This window comes from Macrobrachium nipponense, chromosome 44 (assembly GCF_015104395.2).
Source record: "Macrobrachium nipponense isolate FS-2020 chromosome 44, ASM1510439v2, whole genome shotgun sequence".
Lineage (NCBI taxonomy): Eukaryota > Metazoa > Arthropoda > Malacostraca > Decapoda > Palaemonidae > Macrobrachium > Macrobrachium nipponense.
In genome coordinates, this window is record NC_087221.1 from 44,787,471 (window position 1) to 44,809,296 (window position 21,826).

Below are 21,826 nucleotides of genomic sequence, written 5' to 3' on the forward strand. Positions count from 1 at the left end.
TCAGTACGTATATGTAGCTATGTAAGTATATGTATACACACACACACACACACACACACACATATATATATCTATATATATATAATATATATATATATATAAACATCCTAGAGATAGGTGAGAAACGAAAGGGAGTTGTTATAGGCTTTGATATAATATCGAATAACAAATATAATTTAACACTTTTTTTATGCAAAGACTATTTTGCAGTCCCTGAGACGTCGAATCTGTTGAACAATCGTCGCCTTAAGCTAAGGGAATAAAAACAAAATTAAGATACACGTAATAAAAAAGGAAAAACGAAATAAAAATGGGTATTAGTGACAAAACATTATTATAATCTTAAAATATGATATCTGAGAAGGAGTGACGGTACACCGAATTATTGTTGAAATCAGCGAAAGGGGAAAGTATAAAGAATTATATAAAAAAAAAAATAGAAGAGGCAGGGAAAAGTATTGGATAGAAATACAAGCAAAAACGACTGGATATAGATAACGAAAAGGTGAATAAAAGGAAACACAATGGAATGAATTATATCAACAGATAATATTATTATGCACAAGAAACTAAAAAATATAACAAGAGATCTATTTCAAATAATTATATGGGAATGAGAATTTAAAAAGCTATAAACCAAGAGAGAATATTAATTTGCTGGTGTGAGTAACTGGCGTTAGAGTAATGATGGTTTCGCTTTCAGGAGACGAAGCAAAAGCAAGCCGTGTTAAAGGGAATTACTAATTAAGTAAAGAGAATTCATAATGGTAAATATGAATAACGTACAAAATCCTCGTAATCTCTGTTAACTGTGGATATTTAGGGATGACGTCACTTGCAGTCTAAAATTCAAAATAATACTTTTAAAATGAAAGAAAGCCCACAAGTAAAACAGAACTTTCACCTTCGATTTGTATATTTTTCTTGCGTGTGTTATGAGTTAGAAGCAGTTTTCTAATACATGTTTTTTTTAAGAATATTTTTCATTGACTCGTAATCCTATCCACCCTTATTTTTCCATATTGTTTATTAATCTCTCTCTCTCTCTCTCTCTCTCTCTCTCTCTCTCTCTCTCTCTCTCTCTCTCTCTCTCTCTCTCTCCTCATATCAGTTTGTTATTTGATAATAAATACACACTAAAACTGTCACATTTATAAACAGAAATTAGCCATTCATACTACTCATAAACCAAAGTAAATCGAAATTCATCTCTCTCTCTCTCTCTCTCTCTCTCTCTCTCTCTCTCTCTCTCTCTCTCTCTCTCTCTCTCTCTCTCTCTCTCTCTCTCAGACGTAAGAATTATTGCTTGAAAGTAATCTGAATAACTGTCACAATTAGTATCACCCGTGGGTCACGTAAATTATTTTTTACAACCCCAACTCCTGAGCATGGCCAGGTCAACTACCCATCATTACGGCCCAAACTACATCCTTCGCAGGCAATTGGCCATGGCAAAAACACCTCTTGGGCAATCAAACTCGCCGCGAACGTCAGATTGCCCATTGCCGAAGATGACGGATCTCAGGCAATTGCCGAAGATGGATCATTTCCCTTTCTTTTTGTGTCAATGTCGACTGGAAAATTGCGCGTCCCGTTATGCTCACTGTGGTGACTCGTTAGAACGTTTCAAACAGTGACAAATCAGGGTGACGAGGCTACTTCATCAATGACCATCTTCGCATAGGATACTGGAGGCGTCCTTTATTGCTCAAATGTGAGTAAAACTCAACCTTGCGGAATACGTTTATGAGTGCAACTGCTGAAGATCTCCATGATTACAAAAAAGACATCCGTAGGATGTCTTTTTTGAGCACAACTTCAGTAGATGTTCTTAATGAGCACAGACGTCAGTCGATTATTCTACAGAATGCGTTTCTAAGCAGTCAGTTTACGTAGCAGCTGTCACTGAAGATAAGAATTTATCAGAATATGATTTATTTAAAAGATATATTCAAGTTCACATCTTGTCCAAAAGGCATTCACGAGCCAAAACCACTGGTAAAATCACAATTTCCAAGAGCCTTTCTCACCTACGAGTATTTGACAAGAAAAAACAAACCAGAGACTCTTTCACCCAGGGAGTCACTCCTACGAGTGAAGGTGAAAGGAGGAAAAAATTCACATCACTTCCAAAAATCATCAGTGAACGTAACACACTAGCGCATCCCACGATGGATAACGTGTTTGATGGTGAAAGTTGATTCGACGGCCATAGCAGTTCGTGACTTGACCATCAAGCATAAAGCTTTAGCATTTACTCATCGTTGTTACTTGCTTATTCTTATCTGGGATGATTTGTTGTAAGTCATTGGCTCATGGTGAATGTGTCAGGTAATCACGAGTTTCCAAAACTCACGATTCATTTCTGCTCGTAATTGATATCTAAATCAAATCGAATGCCCCAGTAACGTTAGGTTATTGTACAAGGTTGCACCATAGGTTAAAATGTAAATGCATCAGCCACTCAGATGGAAGTTAGAGGCCTTTCTAAAAATCAGACTCTTAAATCATCACAGTAACAGCAATAAGACAATTGACAGGAAATTCAAAAGATTAACTCAAATGTTCCCAAAGAGAGTTTCTGGATAGACGTTAGACGTTTTTGTCTGAAACTCCTGTTATAGTGTTACGAGCTTGAACGTTACCATTTTTGCAGAGAGAGAGAGAGAGAGAGAGAGAGAGAGAGAAGAGAGAGAGAGAGAGATCCTTCCTTGAGCATAATTGGTATGACACTGAATGATGAAGAACACCTGCCGAAACTTGCTTACTGTCCCACGCCGCTACCTAAAACCAGTTATTCGCGAGCAGCAAAGGAAATGTGTACTCATTCCATACCCTGAGGGAATGTTAGTGAGCCCAGTCCTGTAAAAGGCGGGAAAGGAGAATTGTCTTCATAAAGAGGAACAAATTACAGGTAGCAGCGTAGAAGGCGAGATGTCATGAGTAAAAAAAGTACCTCACAGGGAGGAAAATGAGATACCTAAACGAACTCTCCTCACGCGTTTTCTAAGCGCATTTGTTAGTCTTTTTTTCCGTGCACTGACGTCATGACAGCAGTGGTCATTTATGGGTTATCTATAAAAATAGGTCATACAACGAAGATGTATTAGAGTGGATTTGAGAATATGCATCGATCAGTTCTCTAAACCTCTCATAGAATTGCATTTGCATTTTGAAGCACTCTAGAAAGATACTTCCAGTTTTGGCTTAAAATCATCCAAAAGTAATGATGAAAAATCAGACTTGAGAATTTTGGTTATTATGCAAAATAATGGACAATCCAAGTTTAACTTTCAACGTAATGAAATGCCTTTCTGTTTCTAAAGACTGTTTTCTTGACTTAATCAAAAAGTCAACAATTGCCAAAATTTTTCTATCCACGGCAAATTTATGTCAGCGCATAGTTAAAAAGTCATCGAATATTGTTAAAAGCACCATAATAGTTCGTGAATATATATGTATGTATGTATATATATATATATAATATATATATATATATATATATATATATAGTAATATGTAATGTAAAAAAATGTATATGTATGTATATTATATGTATATGTTTATGTATATGTATATGTATATTATTTTGTATTGTTATGTATATGTATATGTATATGTATATGTATATGTATATGTATATGTATATGTGTGTGTGTGTGTTTGTATGTATATATACGTGTATATACTATAAAATCACAAAAGTAAGCACGTGATTTTGTTTACCAGCAAAAGCCACAGGGAAAATTTTAGAAAAGAAAAGACAGAGTGCCAAGTACTTTCGTGTATTTAACACATCTTCGGGTCACAAAGTAATACAAAACGTAAAAACTAGTGAGCAAGAAAGCTCTCACAAAAGCAAAGTGGAAAAGAATTATTTATGTATGTACAATAAGGCCATTACAATTAGAAACGGCATTCGTCCAGATTACCCAACCACTTAACACCCCAACAAGTCAAAAGAAAGAGTAATTGCCCAATGACCCAATTACTTACAGAAGAGAAAAACACTGACTATGTTAACCAGTTTATAAAACAACTGAATTCACAATTATGAATAGTAACAATAATAACGGCACTAACAACATTCCTAAAACACCAATAAACAAAAATAACTGAATGAACAGTACTATCAATATGAAATTTGACTAGTACAAAAACTTAAAGGATAATGTTAAAACTCACAAGAAATACATAAGAAGGAACTTGACAAGTACACCAAATTAAAGAATAATGTTAAAAGTCTTCACTATTTTATCTATGATAAGATTGTCTAATTTGTACATACCAGGCCTCAAATTCTGGAAAACTTTTAAATTTGAGGCCAGGTTGTACAAATTAGACAATCTTATCATAGATAAAATAGTGAAGACTTTTAACATTATTCTTTAATTTGGTGTACTTGTCAAGTTCCTTCTTATGTATTTCTTGTAAATTTTAACATTATCCTTTAAGTTTTTGTACTAGTCAAAATCCTTTTTTATGTATTTCATATTGATAGTACTGTTCATTCAGTTATTTTTGTTTATTGGTGTTTTAGGTATGTTGTTAGTGCCGTTATTATTGTTACTATTCATAATTGTGAATTCAGTTGTTTTATAAACTGGTTGACATAGTCAGTGTTTTTCTCTTCTGTAAGTAATTGGGTCATTGGGCAATTACTCTTTCTTTTGACTTGTTGGGGTATTAAGTGGTTGGGTAATCTGGGCGAATGCTGTTTCTGTTTGTAATGGCCTTATTGTACATACATAAATAATTCTTTTCCACTTTGCTTTTGTGAGAGCTATCTTGCTCACTAGTTTTTACGTTTTGTATTACTTTGTGTCCCGAAGATGTGTTAAATACACGAAAGTACTTGGCACTCTGTCTTTTCTTTTTTTAAATTTTCCCTGTGGCTCTTGCTGGTAAACGTATATATATATATATATATATATATATTATATATATATATATATATATATATTATATATATATATATAGTATATATATATATACATATATATATATAATCATATATATATATACACTCATGCATATACATGCCAGATGATGACACCGTTCACAGAAGCAGCATGATCACTAACGAGCAAAAAATCTAACAACAAAGGTCTTTTCACAATATTCTTCAAAGTTACTGATATTAGGATAATCATGATGGCTGACTCGACACTTATATGTATCTCCCAAGTCACTTGAAATTCTCTCTTCTCGTAGAATTTCACTTTCTCAGAAATCAACGATGAGATGAAATTTCTTTTCCCACCAAAGGATTATTTGCAAGAAGAATGTCAGCCGTGTTTACTTGTGTGACTGAATAATACTTCTTACTTCTGACATGTTTTCATGTTCATTGCTACCGACAGGCGTTGAAGATTGTAGCAGAAAATAAATGTTCTGTTATCTACTTAAAATTACTGCCTGTTATATCAGGTTTAATACATTAAATTTAGACTGATATTCCATTTTTGTCTAATAATCAAATTTCATGTTTCTCCAGACATATTAACGATTTTGCCTCAGTTTTAACTCATTACTTCCCATCAGTTTTGAACTCAGCAACTTAAATATGATTTTAAAAAACTAAAAATAAGAGCCACCCTTTAATTAAACGACTAAAACATTTTCCAGCGCCGACAGATAAAATTTGTAAACCAGCAAACCACATAAGTATATTTGTCATAAATATATTTGTCCTCCAAAACGAGAAGGGAAGCGAGAGAAGAAACGTTAAAAAATGTAAACATATTTTTCATCCCAGATATGATGGGAGGCTGTTTATGAAGAGGAGGAGGAGGAGGAGGAGAAGAAGGAGGAGAAAAGGAGGAAAAAATGGAGGAAGGACATCTAGTGGAAGTGAGAAAGGAAGGAGAAGTAAGAAGAGGAGAAAAAGACATCTAGTGGAAGTGAGAGGAAGCGATGAGTGGGCGCATATATATATATAAATGAATGATGGCTCTGGGAACATCATCTCACATTCAGTGCTCTCCTCCACAATGAAACACGCAGCTTTGGTGAGTATCTGTGTCTTAGCAGAGACTGTTGAGCCAATACTCTTCTGGGCTTATTGTGACCCTTTGCTACCACCGCCAGATAAATTCGTTATCACTCATGATTTACTACTCGCAAACTTTAATCTTCTCTTAATATTTTTATTTTAGTTTGGGTAACTTGAATCAAAAACGTTCTTGCTCGCGATGGTGAGGTTTTTGTGCTTCACTGGGATCAGTACTAGGAATTATTTCAGAAGGGGTTGAGGCGACTATATTTGAGTAAATGATACATAGGGCTAATCCCTCATTTAGATAAAATGCACAAATTCACATGCATACGCGCGCGCGCACACACACTATCACACACACACACACACACACACACACACACATATATATATATATATATATATATATATATATATATATATATATATATATATATATATATATATATATATATATACATATATATATATATATATATAATAAAAGGAGCCCATAAAATCACCAAAATATAGAGAGAAAACTACTATATTTCCGAGACTGCTGTCTCTCTCTTCAGGTAGATGAATGAGCTCATTCATCTACCTGAAGAGGGAGACAGCAGTCCCTGAAATATAGGAAATATAGTATATTTGTCTCTTCTTATTTTGGCGTGGTTTTTTATGGGGGCTCCTTTTATTAGAATAAATTCTGTTATAACTGAACATTTTCACCAGTCATATATATATATATATATATATATATATATATATATATATATATATATATATATATATATATATATATATATATATATTTGTATACACTTCTATGCAAATATATACATTTACGTATACATTTATATTACCTTTATTTAACGTATATATATATCTATCTATATTATATATGTATAGTGTAATATTATAATATATATATAATTATATAATTGTATATATATATTATATATATAATATATATATATATAGGCTGGGTAAGGTTTCATTTTCTTTGTAACCTTCCTTCGATAATTAAGGTAACGGGTTGTGTATAATATCCTATGTTGTATATATTATATTATATATATATATAATATATATACCTATATATTAGATATTAATATATTGTATATAGGCTGTTAAGGTTTCATTTTCTGTAACCTTCCCGTCGATCAATTAGCGTAACGTGTGTATATATATATATATATATATATATATATATATATATATATATATATATATATATATATATATATTATATATATATGATATGTATGTATGTATATAGGCTGTTAAGGTTCATTTTCTGTAACCTTCCCTCGATAATTAGCGTAACGTGTGTGTATATATATATATATATATATATATATATATATATATATATATATATATATATATATATGTATGTATGTATGTATATAGGTTGTTAAGGTTCATTTTCTGTAACCTTCCCTCGATAATTAGCGTAACGATGCCATTATTACTATCATTTCTCATTCTTCTTCTTTCTCCTTTCACTACGCCTGAGTAGACAAGGACACATCCTACTATACCAAAGCAAAATAACTAAGTCAGAAAGTTTCAGAAGTCTCTCTCTGCCTTCATCGTGAAGTGGCAAATGAGATTCAAAAGTCTAAGGAGATAACACAGCACTTTTCCCAGATACCCATTATGTGTTTGGTAAGTCGTTTTGCCTTGTACTGTTCTCACCAGCTGGCTATTCGTTGTTTCTTAATTAAACGCGTCACTCTTTTGTCTTGGAGATAACTCATTTCAGTCAATAAAGTGTTAATTTGAGTTTGGTAATAACTTCCCTTTCTTCGTCAACACAGGACTTCAAAATTGTATTTCCAGTTTATATCTTCAACTCATTTTGTCATAATTCCCTACAGTCTGTTACATAAGTAGCTTAAGTTTAATGTTCTCTGCACAAATATGCAAAAGAGAACATCAAATTGCCAAAAAAAATAGCCTATTCCAAATTTCAAGAAACTACCCGTTAACAGTAAAAAGAAATATGATGTATCAAAATTGGTGCAACTTCCAAAAATATCGAAATAAAAAAAAACAGCTAAATGCATATTATATCGTTCCCTTGTGTCTTTTTCCTTTTTGTCAGATTATCGTGTCTCTGCTGGTAGCAGCAGAATCAGCCTTACTACAAAGCTACAGTTTGCCTGGTCATGGTGGATCCTCCGGCGGTGGAACTGGAGGGTCTTTTGTTTCCTCGGGTGCAGGATCAGGTGGGGGGTCCTTCGTCTCCTCTGGAGGGAGTACCGGAGGTTTTGTTTCGTCCGGCTTCAGCAGTGGTGGCGGCTCAGTATCCTCTGGGTTTGGCACTGGTGGATCCTTTGTATCCTCTGGTGGAAGCACTGGCGGATCATTCGGATCCTCTGGTTTTGGCAGTGGTGGATCCTTTAGTGGATCCTTCTCTGGACATGGATCAATCTCTTGTGGTGATGGACAGGTCGCCCATGGAGGGAGCTGCGTAACTCCTCAAGTTGAACGCAACGTTTACGTCTATAATGTTCCTGCACAGCCCCGATCGACTGGCCCTCGTCCTAACATCCCAGCACCAAAGGTCGAGCACAACATCGTCTTCGTGCGTCTTCCAGAAGGCGCTGCAGGACAGGACCCTATTGTAGTCCCTCCACCCCAGCAGAAGAATATTGTTTACGTCCTCAACAAGGGAACTGCAGCAGGTGGACAGAAGGTCATCCAGGTTCCAGCACCACCCAAGAGCCAGCCTGAAGTCTACTTCGTCAACGTGGGCGACGGCCAGAACCCAACTCTTCCAGGAGGCGTTGATCTTCAGAGTGCCCTCAGCAGCGCTACCCACCAGGGAGTTGGCCAGGTCATTGGAGGTGGATCAGGCGGTGGCGTCTCAGGAGGAAGCATCGGAGGTGGACTTGATAGTGGATTTGGTGCAGGTGTTTCTGGTGGCGTCATTGGTGGCAGTGGCAGCTTTGATATTGGAGGGTCAGTTAGTGGAGGCAGCATTTCTGGAGACTTTGGAGGCTCCATCAGCGGTGGGACCATTTCCGGAGGATTTGGAACATCCGGAGGAATCTCCATTTCCGGTGGTGGTTCATCTGCTCCCAGTGGTCTATACTCTACTCCTTAAATATGTCAGACTTGCGATTTTGTTGACTGTAATCTTATTTGAAATATCAAACTGATATGGATGCTATTTTCTTTCTTATTTATTGAATTTCTTGAAGGTCAAAATAAAGCTTTTTTTTTGGAGAAAAAATACTGATTTATATACCTGCAGTATATTAAATCGCAAATATCTTTATCGTTGTTCAACTTGCTTAGGTTACCATCGTACCAGTTAAAGCATTTAAACAATAAGATATTATATATATATATATATATATTATATATATATATATATATATGTATATATATATATATATATATATATATGTGTGTGTGTGTGTGTGTGTGTGTGTGTGTGTGTGTGTGTGTGTAAAAGCCACGTTCCAAATTTTCGTGATTTTAATTAATATATATATATATATTATATATATATATATATATAGATATAGAAAAAGAGAGAGAGAGAGTAGAGAAGAGCGAGAGAGAGAGAGAGAGAGAGAGGAGAGATAGAGAGAGAGAGAGAGAGAGAGAGAGAGAGGAGATAGAGAGAGAGATAACGAAAATTAATGATGTGTATTCCATTTATCTCAATTTGTCATATTTGTTTTATTGCCTTTCATGATAACCATTTAACACTCAATCAGACCATCTTCCAGTAAACAAATATTACGAAGGAGATTTCAACATCAGTAGAAGTAGTGATCTCCTGAGACTTCGGTGGAAGTGTACTAGAATATGACATACGACCCTAGAGAGAAAGACAGACAGCCAGAGATAATGAAGATAAAATGCGTGTGTAGGTAAACTTCGTATATCGTAATTTACCATGATATCATTATGTTTCGTTAATTGCGTTTCATGATAATCATTTAAGACACTGTATCAGACGAGTTTCTATTTTTAAACAAAAATTACGAGGGAGATTTCAACATCCACAGAAGTAATGATCTCCGAAGACTTTGGTTAAGCGTAGAATTATAATGTACGGTCTGAGAGAGAGAGAGAGAATATTCATGCCAGTCCAATGTCAGCACAAAAAGTTAACTTTTTATTTTTTTTTTATTTATGTGAATAGCAATATGAAAAACTCTTGTCACATAAAAACATTTCCAAGTTTAGAAAAAGTTATCTTAGTATTCGAATGCTATAGAATTAATTTTTTCGCTGACATTGGACTAGCATGATTATTCTCTCTCTCTCTCTCTCTCTCTCTCTCTCTCTCTCTCTCTCTCTCTCTCAGGCCGTACCTCATATTCTATACTTCACCGAAGTCTCCGGAGATCATTACTTCTACCTGTGTTGAAATCACCTTCGTAATATTTGTTTCCTAATGGAAAATCGTTTGGTTCAATGCCTTAAATGGTTATTTCGAAACGCAATTTACAAAGCATACGGATAATTTGGCAAATTAAGATAAACGAAGTTTACCTATACACACATATTAATTTCATTATCTGTTTGTCTGTCTGTCTGGCTGTCTGTCTGTCTGTCTGTTTCTGGTCTCTCTCTCTCTCTCTCTCTCTAGGGTCGTATGTCATATTCACGTTCTAGATATTCTACACTTCCACCGCAGTCTCCGGAGATCACTACTTCTGCCCGTGTTGAAATTACCGTCGTATATATATATATATATATATATATATATATATATATATATATATATATTATATATATATATATATATACATTATATATACATATAATATAAAAAGTACAAACAAAAGATTTTAAGGAAAGTTTGTCACTCGCTGCAAAGAAACCAAGAAGACAACTCTAAAACTAGTAATAAAATTTAAATCTCACCCTACTGTGCATAGTGTTGGCTTCCCACATCGAGTTTGCATAAGTTTTGCTGAGAATGGAAATGAAAGTGAGTCTTTCAACTGCACAAATTGTGTACATAAGTCTCGTATAAGGCTCAAATGAAAGGATTACAAGAAATATCCGTCAGTCACTGATGAGTGATTATTTTTCTTTTTTATTTACAGACCGATTTTCGCAAATTTATATTTATAAAACTTTAGCAAATATTTGGCAAATGATGTATATAATTTCAGTGGGTCTGTTAAGGCGGTGCAAATTCTAAGTTTATCATTAAACTTAATTTTCAGTGCATTCATATAAAATACCATTTTAGTAAATAAAAAATCCTTCGACATAAATATTATAATTAGATTAACTATTCTATTTAACAGGTTTTTAACAATATCATAAATCTAACGAACATGCAGTATAGTCTTTCTACAAGGAAAACAAGAACTCTAAAGAAACATTCAGTCAACAAAAGACTCGCTAAAAAGGAAAAGAAATAAAACATTCATACACAATAAAAAAAGATATTTCAACTGATAAGAAGTCTACATCAGACTTCCTTTTATTTATACTTTCTTTGTTGTTATTTATAACCAATGTTGTTGTTTATGCCTTGCAGACCCCCACCCCCACCGGTGATGAAAAAGGGTTCACTGTTCTGTCCATTCGTTGTAAACAAATCGCGAGAATTGACATAACCACCCGATTGTTGCACGTCGTTGAGGTTCGCCCCGCCACGACCCCCTAAACCACCGGGATCCTGCTCTTGACTGTTGTACCTGACGAAGTACACCTCGGGTTTCACGGTAGGTAGCTGCGGACGAGCGCTGACAGCTTTGTCTCTCCCCGCATCAGCGGCTCTGTTCAAGAAGAAGACGTAATGTTTCTGTTCTTTGAGAGGCACTACTACGGATTCTCTACTCTTAGGTGGGAGCTTCACCAACAGGATGTTTTCGATGACCTTCGGCAGGGGGAGATTTGGAATGGGACGCGTCACAGCATTCCTCCGGGTGGGGGCGTTGAAGAAATATATATTCCGTGTGATTCTGGGCGTCACGCACTGCCTGTCTGCTCGGAGGACTTGCCCGTCACCGCAAGAAGAAGAAGAAGAAGAAGATGCGAGGGCGGCTGGTTGCGAAAAGGCGGTTCCTTGCGGGTTGCGTCTGCCGAAGGAGTACCCTCTATCAGGAACCTGACCCGTGGACATGTAAGATTGGAGAGGAACCTTCTGGATGCCTCGGATATTTCTCGAGGTTTCTTGACCGAAGTAAGGGTTACCAGAGATGAAAGATCGTCGATCGAAGGAAGGCGCCGATAAACTTCGATCTCCCTGCACTAAAGTGGTTAGGACATTATGTCCTTTGATGATCGTAGAGCCAGTGACTACGGATATTCCGCCTCGATCCGTTACCCCAAGAAGCAACGATATCTGGAATGGGAATGACCGCAGGTTAGTATCGATAATTATATTAGCAGCAACGTCGATCAATACTTGTGAAGCTTATTTACAGAAGGTAGCAAGAAGGTACTAAGGATAGTTATTAATAACTGCTAGCTGTAATCACATTCAGAAGTTGTTGTCAATATCATTACACCCAACGAGCTTCGACTTTAATGGAATCCATATAAAGAAAATAATCATGATAAATTGAATTATAATTCCATACGGTTTGGTGAATTACTATACTCGTAAACTCTCAGATTTACCTAAATTTAAAAATATATAAAAAAAAATTTAAAATCCTTGTAATAAACACGTTTTCCACTGGGATGTCTCCTGTTCCCATATCACTACAAATTCAGCTACTGCATTTTTCCCCCCCTCTGCATCACTTAAAGAAGCAGTTAATTATGACAATCCACAAGAGAAACTCGTGACGAATTTCAAGGACTGTTTTCACGTAATTAGCCAATTAGAGAGAGAGAGAGAGAGAGAGAGAGAGAGAGAGAGAGAGAGAGAGAGAGAGAGAAGATGAAGTCATTGTTGCTTCCTTTAGGAAACTTTCGTATCGTTTCATGGCTTCAGACATCCACCGGATGTTTGGATAATGGTCCTTTCTGTCTGTGAAAGTTTGGAGGTCAGGAAGACCGTTTCTGGGGTAATAAGCCACTTTAAAGAAAGATATTGTAAACATGATGAATAGATTAGAAAAGAATCGTCTTAGAGTGTAATGGTACCGAGTTGTGAAGATATATTGAAAATAAGTACATATGTGAAATTGACCTTATATTTGCGCAAGCCTTTTGCTCAACGCATGATTTTACAAGATTTAAAAAAATTACTGACCCCTTATATTTAGAAAAAAAAAAAAAAACATTAGGGCACGAAAAGTGAAATTTCATCCAATATAATTACGATTGAAAAATATAAAAGTCAAAAGGCAGAAAAAATATTATTTAAAATAAAACTCCCTGAATGCAAAGTTCAGATCATTCTCTTCCAGAGAAAACGGCTCGAAAAATATTCATAGGGGTAACTATTCAATTCTCACTCTCGCCTCGTACACTAGCAGCTTAGCACTCATTTAGAATGCATTATTGCTTATCCATATGGCCTTTTGCAGAGGCCATCAGTAATGCACCATTGAAAATAAACAATTATCTCTTTTGTACATTCATGATCGATACTTTAGCTATATGTGAATTGGCAAAACTTGGCTTTAAAACCAGCACTTGAATATGTCAGTGTTTGAACAGTTGACCGTGAGCCTTAAGTTCTGGGACGGATAAGCCCTCAATCAGACAGAATAACATTTTGAATTAAATGCCCTATTTTTCAATAATTCATCATGTTAAAATTGCTCCCATATAAATCTTAAATCAATAAACTGGCAAAAACGAACTTGTGATCCCAGACTTAAGTAAACATTTTGCTTGTTTATTTTTTAGGTACTTAAACAAATACAATGATTAAAAGTTATTCATTTCATAGTTATAGCATCTTATGCTCAGTTGATTACTGAGAGGCAATAAGAGGGATTAGCATGCCGGATCTCGTAAGTCCTTGGTTGCGAGGTTTCTAACACCCTCCGCCTTTTGGCTTAGGTCAACTGAGATCAAGACACCGTTCCGGTTATTTTTGGAATCGAGCTCGGAGCCTCTCGCTGCTGTGAGAAGAGTCCTAACCACTAGACCATGAGTACCCATTACGAAATCATTATCGAATGAAACAGGTACAAGACACGTCGTAAAATCTCGTTTTCAGGGAAAAGAAACAAACGAAATATCAAATATCTTAAAAAGAAATAGTCATGTTACCGAAGGCTTAAACAAAGCATGACTCTTTATTGCACGAATATGTCCATGAGGCAATCGGCTTCCCCACATGCTTTCATGCATGAATGCATTTTCTTTTTTCCCATTTATGGGCGACCCTCTGTAAGGATCCGTGCATACAAATGAGGCGAGAATATTTGCATGTTGCTGCCAGAATTGGAGAGCCGTGTCAGGTCAGGAGAACAAAGATGTTAGTTCCGTGGGTATGTAAAACTATGTGCTTACGTTTTTTTATATTGCATGCACACATACACACACACACATATTGCATGCACACATACATGTGTGTTTATATATATATATATATATATATATATATATATATATATATATATATATATATATATATATATATATATATATAAACTAACTGTATAAATAAGAAAATTTATATACACACGTTCCTATCATCTATACGCCTTATACACAAAGATAAAAGTCGTAACGTAATGTGCACATATATATATATATATATATATATATATATATATATATATATATATATATATATATATATATATATATATATATATATAAATGAACATAACCATAGAATAAACTGGAATTTGTCACGTGTAATTTATAGCAGCAACTGCCGGTACAAGAGTCAAATGATGGAATCGGCCTTAATAAAAGGAAGAAGCAGGTAACTGAAGCATCTCAAAAGGCGCGTGGATCTCAGATGTCGTCGACGAAGTTTTCATTCAACCAACGCTTAAGAAGATTAAAGGAAGATTATCAGCGGGGTGACCTAAATTGGCTTACTTGTGGACGGATCTCTTGGTATAAATACCACCTTTTCTGTAAATTTTTCTCATTTCATATACCTGAAGAGAGACAGCAGTCTCTGAAATATAGTACTTTTCTCTCTACATTTTGGTTTGTTTTTATGGGCTCCTTTTTATTAGATGGAATTCTGTTGTTACAGAACATTTTGTACCAGTCATATATATATATATATATATATATATATATATATATTATATATATAGATACTATTATGTATGTATATATAAACTCGTAACCATAAACAAACCTGCACATTTGTAAATTCATACACACCAAACACAGCATATATGTACATATATACAAAGAATTCCCTTAGGCAAACACGTGTATATATTTCCAAATTATGTTTTGTCATTTTCTATTGCGACATACTACAATTAGCTAACATCCACGTACACTATTCAAATTAGGCACCAGAGGAATGAAGTAAACGTGCCTGGGGCGGAATCGAAGCCGAGACCTCCCGCAGACAAATCGAGAGCCCTAACCATTAAACCCATTCACTTAACATTCACCCCAACTGAACAGGAACTGCGTTACGTAGGAAACGGTAATTAAAAGATCTCCACCACCTCGAAGGAAAATGAATATTAAAATCGAGATGTAACTAAAAAGTGATAGCGGCACTCTTCCTCTTCTACCCCGCGGCCGTACCGAGTCCATCTCATTACCACGAAAGGTTAAAGACCGGTTAAAGACGGGCCCAGAGGGTGACCTTTCGCTCCGCCGCTCAGTCATGGGGGCACGAAGGTCGAAGAAAGGGAAATGGCTGTTTGGCTCGGAGCTTTGCGAACCTTCGTGAGAAGGACTTCTTCTTTTTTTTTATCTATGATCTCTCTTGCTGTTTGTTTTAGGCCCGTCTCTAAACACGTGTTGCTCCAGACGCTTAGATTCTGTCTCTCCGATACTTCAAACTCGTAAACTGCGTCTCTCCGATGCGCGATAAATAATCCGAGCGTGGAATTCGTACGCGAGACGAAACAAACACTCGAAACGTTCACACGAAAACTCCGTCTTTCGTAACATGTGGCATTGGCTTCAGACCAGCTGATCAAACAGATAGACTATACTCTCGTCATGAATGAATTGCTTCGGTCGGGTGTTCCGCAAATTATTTCGCTCTTTAGTGAAAAGAGAAATCTCGCCGTCCTAAAATCTTTTTTCTAATATTTATTCTGTGCGCGAAAGTGTGTAATTATGATCTTCAAGAAATGAAATCTAATACACAGATATTGCTCAGTGATATAATGGATATCATATGCATTCATTCTCACTGTAACACAAAAGAAATATTTATTTTCGATTACCAAATAGATACAGACTTGACATTTGTTGAAGAATTCAGGTTAAATGTCTTATCATTGGTCAAACCTGGGTCCACTATTATGTGTAGGCATATCATCCCTTTAATAGCCCAGGTTTGGCGTCATTACTATATAAGTTGTCGTTTACTTGAGATTGCGTAATTCACTAATACTTCACTGCACTTGTAGTTTGAAATTTACATCAATATGCAGTTGGAGTTTGAGAATATTTATGGCGTTCCATATCTGACGTCAAGCAAGTGGTCAAGGCTTCTTGCATTAAGAGCGTTTATTTTTTGTCTTTGGCATTACTCATGTATGCCTTAATTTTTTGAGGTTTTTTTTTTACCCAAATCAAACTTTATAAGCTTGACTTTCTATTCAAGTGGATAACAGCTGACATCTTCTATGTGCTGTGGCTTGACATCATGAAGTGTCTTAAGCTTGAAAGCACTCGAGAATTTGCAGTGCAATAGCACTCGCATTGAAGGTGACATTAACATCACTCAAGCCCGTGAGCTTTGACATCACAGGATCGATTAAGTGTGAGGTTGAGACTTGACGTCATGAGACATCACGTGTGACTAAATTAGTCTTGAAGTCTCGCTAGGAGTGGAAAGAAGATCAGTTGGTGGAGCTAGGTAGCTACCATGGAAAGAGGTGCCGCTACGATGGATACAACTTCAAGAACAAGAAATCCGAAAATACTTCTGAAGGAGCCGTTGCAAAGGTAAATCCTCATTACCACTACTGCTGCTGCTGCTGCTTCGAACGTCCATCCAAGTTAATCGAGATTGAGATGATACAAACTTAAAGTAAAACATGAAGGGGCATGATGCGAGGACGTTATAAACGTGCCCGAGAACCAGACGAGTGAGCGATTGGGGCATGCGCTGCGTGAGGCGCTAATCCTTGACATCACTGTAGTTAAGAATTGGGGTCACAGAAACTTCTTCTTCTTCGTCTTCGTCTTCTTCTTCTTCTTCAAATTTCACATCGTTTGGTGTGGTGATGGTTCTCTTCGAGTTGGAGGAAATGAATGTCTGCTGAGATTAAAGATCTTTCTGATTGGTCTGATGGCTTTGACTGGTTTCCCGTGCTTGGTTTCGTTTTGTTTACCTGCTGCTAACAAATCGTAAACAAGTAAACAAACCAAACATCACTCGGTTACCGGGTAGATGGAGATGGACACGGTGAAATGGTTATGACGAAATACGTTAGAAGCAGCTACTCTCTCTCTCTCTCTCTCTCTCTCTCTCTCTCTCTCTCTCTGGGCATGTATGAGCGTGTGTGCATCTGTGATTCTCTCTCTCTGTAAAAACGGACACATAAATATATATATATAAAATACACGTGTATGAAATACATGTATAAACACACACATATATAGTATATGATGTGTGTGTAGCTGTATTAATTTTGACAGAGAGAGAAAGAGAGAGCGAAAGAAAATCACTGACACACGATGCACGATGTGCACACACACACACGCACTATACTACATATGTATATATATATATATATATATATATATATATATATATATATATATATATATATATATATATAGAGAGAGAGAGAGAGAGAGAGAGAGAGAGAGAGAGAGAGAGAGAGAGAGAGATTGCGAGCGCGCGCGCAACTAATAAACACTACTCCACTTAAAATCTTCAATATATCCATATTTTCATTTTGACAACTGACAGAAATTCACGTGCACGAATTACGTTTTTAAAAAAAAAATCAATAAAAGCCGTAAAAGAACGGGTCACCACCACTGATCGGGTCACACACACACACATTCCACATTGATCGATTATTGGGAATAATCACTCACGCCTCCCTCCGTCACTCCCTCACTCACCACCAGCACAAACAAAGTCGTCGGTTCCTCCATCATCGGAGACGAAGACACGGAGATGGTGCTCGTGCAAGAGACGTCTTCTCAAAAAAGATGCTGCAGAACCACAATTGAATTTAACCCACAACTGCTCCTTTCCCTTCCACCGTACTGTATGCGCGTGCCTCTCCTCCAACTTCCACCGTGTAGTGCCAGGCGAACGAGCCGTCTGGGACCCCCAACCGTATACTAGCGGGGGAAGGAAGGAAGCCTCCCCCATTTCTTCTTCTTTCATTCCATCCTTCCTTCCCTCCTTCGTCTCTTTCCTTCCCCACCTTTTGTCAGATTCATTCCTGGGGTCACCTTCTTCTTTTGGCCTTATCCTCAGTCCTCGTGCCTTCTGCTGTCGTAAGCCTTCCCCCCATTTCTTCTTTTATTCCTTTCTTCATTTCTCCCCTTTGTCAGATTCGTGTCTTGGGTCTTCTTCTTCTTCTTCTTCTTCTTCTTCTTCTTCTTCTTCTTATCCTAAGTTGTCGCGCCTTCTGCGTTCATCTTTTCGCTCCATTATTACCTCCAAAATTTTTCTTTCTTGGTTGACTGAGAAACTGGGTTTTCTTTTTGGGGTTTAGTGAAAGGGTCAAAGGATGAGGGTCTTTATGGAGAGAGAGAGAGAGAGAGAAAGAGAGAGATAGGAAGACGACGAACAAAGCAAGAGAGAGGACGAAAAAAAGGGAGAATATATTGAGAAAATGAGAGTGGCAAGATAGACGAAAGACGGAGAAAAAGAACAAGAGAGATGAAGGTTGGGGCGTTGGCTCTTCGTCATCTGATTAATCAGATTTGATCCGTAACTTTTAATATCTCTCTCCAGTACGTTTTCTTGTCAATTCGTTTCTGATAAAAGTGTAATATCGAGAGAGAGAGAGAGAGAGAGAGAGAGAAAAAAACATAACGGAACGAAAAAGACAAAAGGAAATCCAATTGAGATTCGTTTTTCTGATTCGTAACATCATCATCTTATAATGACATGGGGGGGAAGGTAGAAAGAGTGGGGAGGGTGTGGTTTGGTGGTGGGGAGTAGGGGGAGTAGGGGAGGGGGGACGACGCGACCTTTTTCGCGAAAGTTTTCATAATAAGCCCTTTTCTGTCACCTCAGTCGCTTCCCGCGATACGTGAGCATATCATTAAGGCTCAGAAACTCCGGTGTGTTTATCTCCTGCCTCGACGACACCTGTCATCAATAGCAGCATCCCCTCTTGAAAAGTAGCATCCTATGGCGCCACCTCTCGGGCGGGGGGAGGGGAGGAGGGAGGTTTTTTCTTCTTCTTCTTCTTCTTTTTTTGTCTGGTGCGATGCGATATTCAGCGACGGCGTCAAGCGTTTTCCGGCGCGTCTTGTCACCAAAGTTTTCTCCAATTAGCTGCCTTTTTTCTTTTCTTTTTTGGCGCCAAAATCGAGTCAATCACGCGAACGCGTTTTCCGGCGTCTATTATAGTCGGAGAAGTTTCCTCCAATTAGTTGTGTTTTTTTTTTCATATTTTTTGCTAATTTGGGCGCCGAATTCTAATCTTTCGCTCGTTTTCAGGCGCGTCTTGATATAGAAGTTTTCACCAATTACCTTATATGTTTTCTCTCCCGTTTTTCCACCTTTTCGCGCCAAATTCTAATCACTGACGCGGCTGCGTTTGCCAGCGGTAAAGTTTCCTCCAAGCAGCTCTTTTTTCCAAAATGTTTTAGAACAAATCCAAATCATTTACGTTCCTGGTGATGTCACAAAAGCGCACACATGACATACTCCAGTTTTGCCACCGACGTTGCCCTCAGATCTGTGACAAAACGTAAAAAAAAATAAAATAAAATAAAATAAAATAGAGAAATTTTGTTATCGGTCTAATGGTGCTGCAAATGAGCCGACACTTTTTACCTGCTTGTCTGACTAATTTGTCATTTGGTGGTTAATAATACTTCATTTCATCGCCTTCAGCCGCTTTCGCTTCGCTATCGTAAGTATCGTTATCATTTTGTCTCCTGCTGGAATTTATCATCAATATCATCATCCTCATCATTAATAATATAATGTTGAAACGAACCCACGGTTATGTATGGGTACAAATATATTTAAAACTAAATCTGTTTTTATTTCTCTTCAAATATATTTGTACCCATACATTACTGTGGGTTTGTTTCTCCATTTCAAGACCGTGCAACTATCAGTATAATAATAATTGAAAAAGAAACCCACAAAATTACTGTGTATATGGAACGTGTTTACTTATAAGTATTTACATTTTATTTTATTCAACACTCGAGTACTTTCAGGCCCAATCTGTGGCCGTTTTTCAAGAGATGCGTTGGATGTCAGCTTGGGTCAAGGCCCGGGAGTCTTATTATTATTATTATTATTATTATTATTATTATTATTATTATTATTATTATTATTATTATTATTATTATTATTAATAATAATAATAATAATAATAATAATAATAATAATAATAATAATATTTTTTAGTTATTACTCTCAGTACCACTACTTGATATCATTGTCACCGAATTTGACTGTGAAAATTATAATACACTGTAATAGATACAATACTACTATTACTATCATGGTTACTGTTTTCATACCACTACTATTCATACTAGTTGTGCTACTTTTACTGCAGGTTTTCTTCTCCCTAAGGGAAAGGTCCACTAAAGAAGTCGGAAGACTCAAGACACCCGGTTCGTGACGTATCTAAATGAAGAAGTGGTCAAATTCTTTTCACCTTATGTATCTCTCTCTCTCTCTCTCTCTCTCTCTCTCTCTCTCTCTCTCTAAAGCCACACACTCTCATTCCGGGAAAAAAGTAACAGTGTAAAATATATATATATATATATATATATATATATATATATATATATATATATATATATATATATATATATATATATATACCTGCGAGTAACGGAAACTAAACGTAGTTTACGATTGTGAAATCTCACCGAAACTTATTTACGTTGTGAAGAATATGGGACATTAACCTCTCTCTCTCTCTCTCTCTCTCTCTCTCTCTCTCTCTCTCTGTGTGTGTGTGTGTGTGTGTGTGTGTGTGTGTGTTTGCATGTGTGTATTTATATACTCCACCTGAATGATCAAACAGATTAACCAAATTCAGCCAAGCCCTTTGGAAAACTTCTATTGTCTACCCCTAAATTTAAAAAAAAAAAAAAATGTTCTAAGCGCTATGTCTGAAACAAAACATGAAGAACATTAGATTAAAAGATTTTAATTATATTGAAAGGTCATGATGGATGGATGTACATATGACCCTGACATTTTATTCCGCTTATTGTAAAATGAGAAAAGGAAAATGTTCAGCTAAGACCACAGTGTTTATGCGCCCTATGTTGCGACATGATTATGTCTGTTTCGCTTGGTGTCGTGAGAACCCGGTTTGATCGTGGTGTTTTTCATATCATCCTGCGATTGTCTTATATTTAGTAGCTAAAAGGGATGTCATTTTTTTTTCTAAGTTATAATAAAGGTTGAGAAATATCCAACCTATTTCGTAACCGTGGTGGCGTCGAAATCCCGACGTCCTCTGTGGAAAACAATGAAAATATCTCTCTTAATTGTTCCATAATTACCATTATGAGAGAGAGAGAGAGAGAGAGAGAGAGAGAGAGAGAGAGAGAGAGAGAGAGGGGGGGGGGATGAATGACAAGTCAGGAGAAAGGATATAAAGAAAATAA

General features: G+C 36.4%; 1 protein-coding gene and 1 long non-coding RNA gene across 3 annotated transcripts; one reads left to right on the top strand and one right to left on the bottom strand.

The window, feature by feature from the left end:
• The first annotated feature begins 5,892 nt into the window (after positions 1-5,892).
• On the top strand, positions 5,893-9,265 carry LOC135204276 (keratin, type I cytoskeletal 10-like). 2 transcript variants are annotated; one of them, XM_064234419.1, is made up of 3 exons: positions 5,925-6,011; positions 7,503-7,651; positions 8,091-9,265. In XM_064234419.1, the coding sequence occupies exons 2-3, from the start codon at positions 7,643-7,645 to the stop codon at positions 9,093-9,095; spliced, it is 1,014 nt and encodes a 337-aa protein (XP_064090489.1). In that variant the 5' UTR covers positions 5,925-6,011; positions 7,503-7,642; the 3' UTR covers positions 9,096-9,265. The 2 variants fall into 2 exon arrangements, with proteins under 2 accessions (XP_064090488.1, XP_064090489.1); XM_064234418.1 differs by lacking the exon at positions 7,503-7,651 and having other exon boundaries at positions 5,893-6,011.
• A 1,959-nt stretch (positions 9,266-11,224) lies between these two features.
• LOC135203876 (uncharacterized) lies at positions 11,225-18,296 on the bottom strand. Its single transcript, XR_010312063.1, has 2 exons — positions 18,116-18,296; positions 11,225-12,314 (listed from the first exon to the last, which is right to left on the bottom strand). It is a non-coding gene; the product is annotated as an uncharacterized LOC135203876 (long non-coding RNA).
• Between the last annotated feature and the right edge of the window lie 3,530 nt (positions 18,297-21,826).

Bases quoted from the DNA above. Each gene is read 5' to 3' on its own strand.
- LOC135204276 (XM_064234418.1), top strand. From the start codon at position 5,943: ATGAATGATGGCTCTGGGAACATCATCTCACATTCAGTGCTCTCCTCC. The intron at 6,012-8,090 runs GTGAGTATCTGT...CCTTTTTGTCAG, and splicing joins CAATGAAACACGCAGCTTTG to ATTATCGTGTCTCTGCTGGT.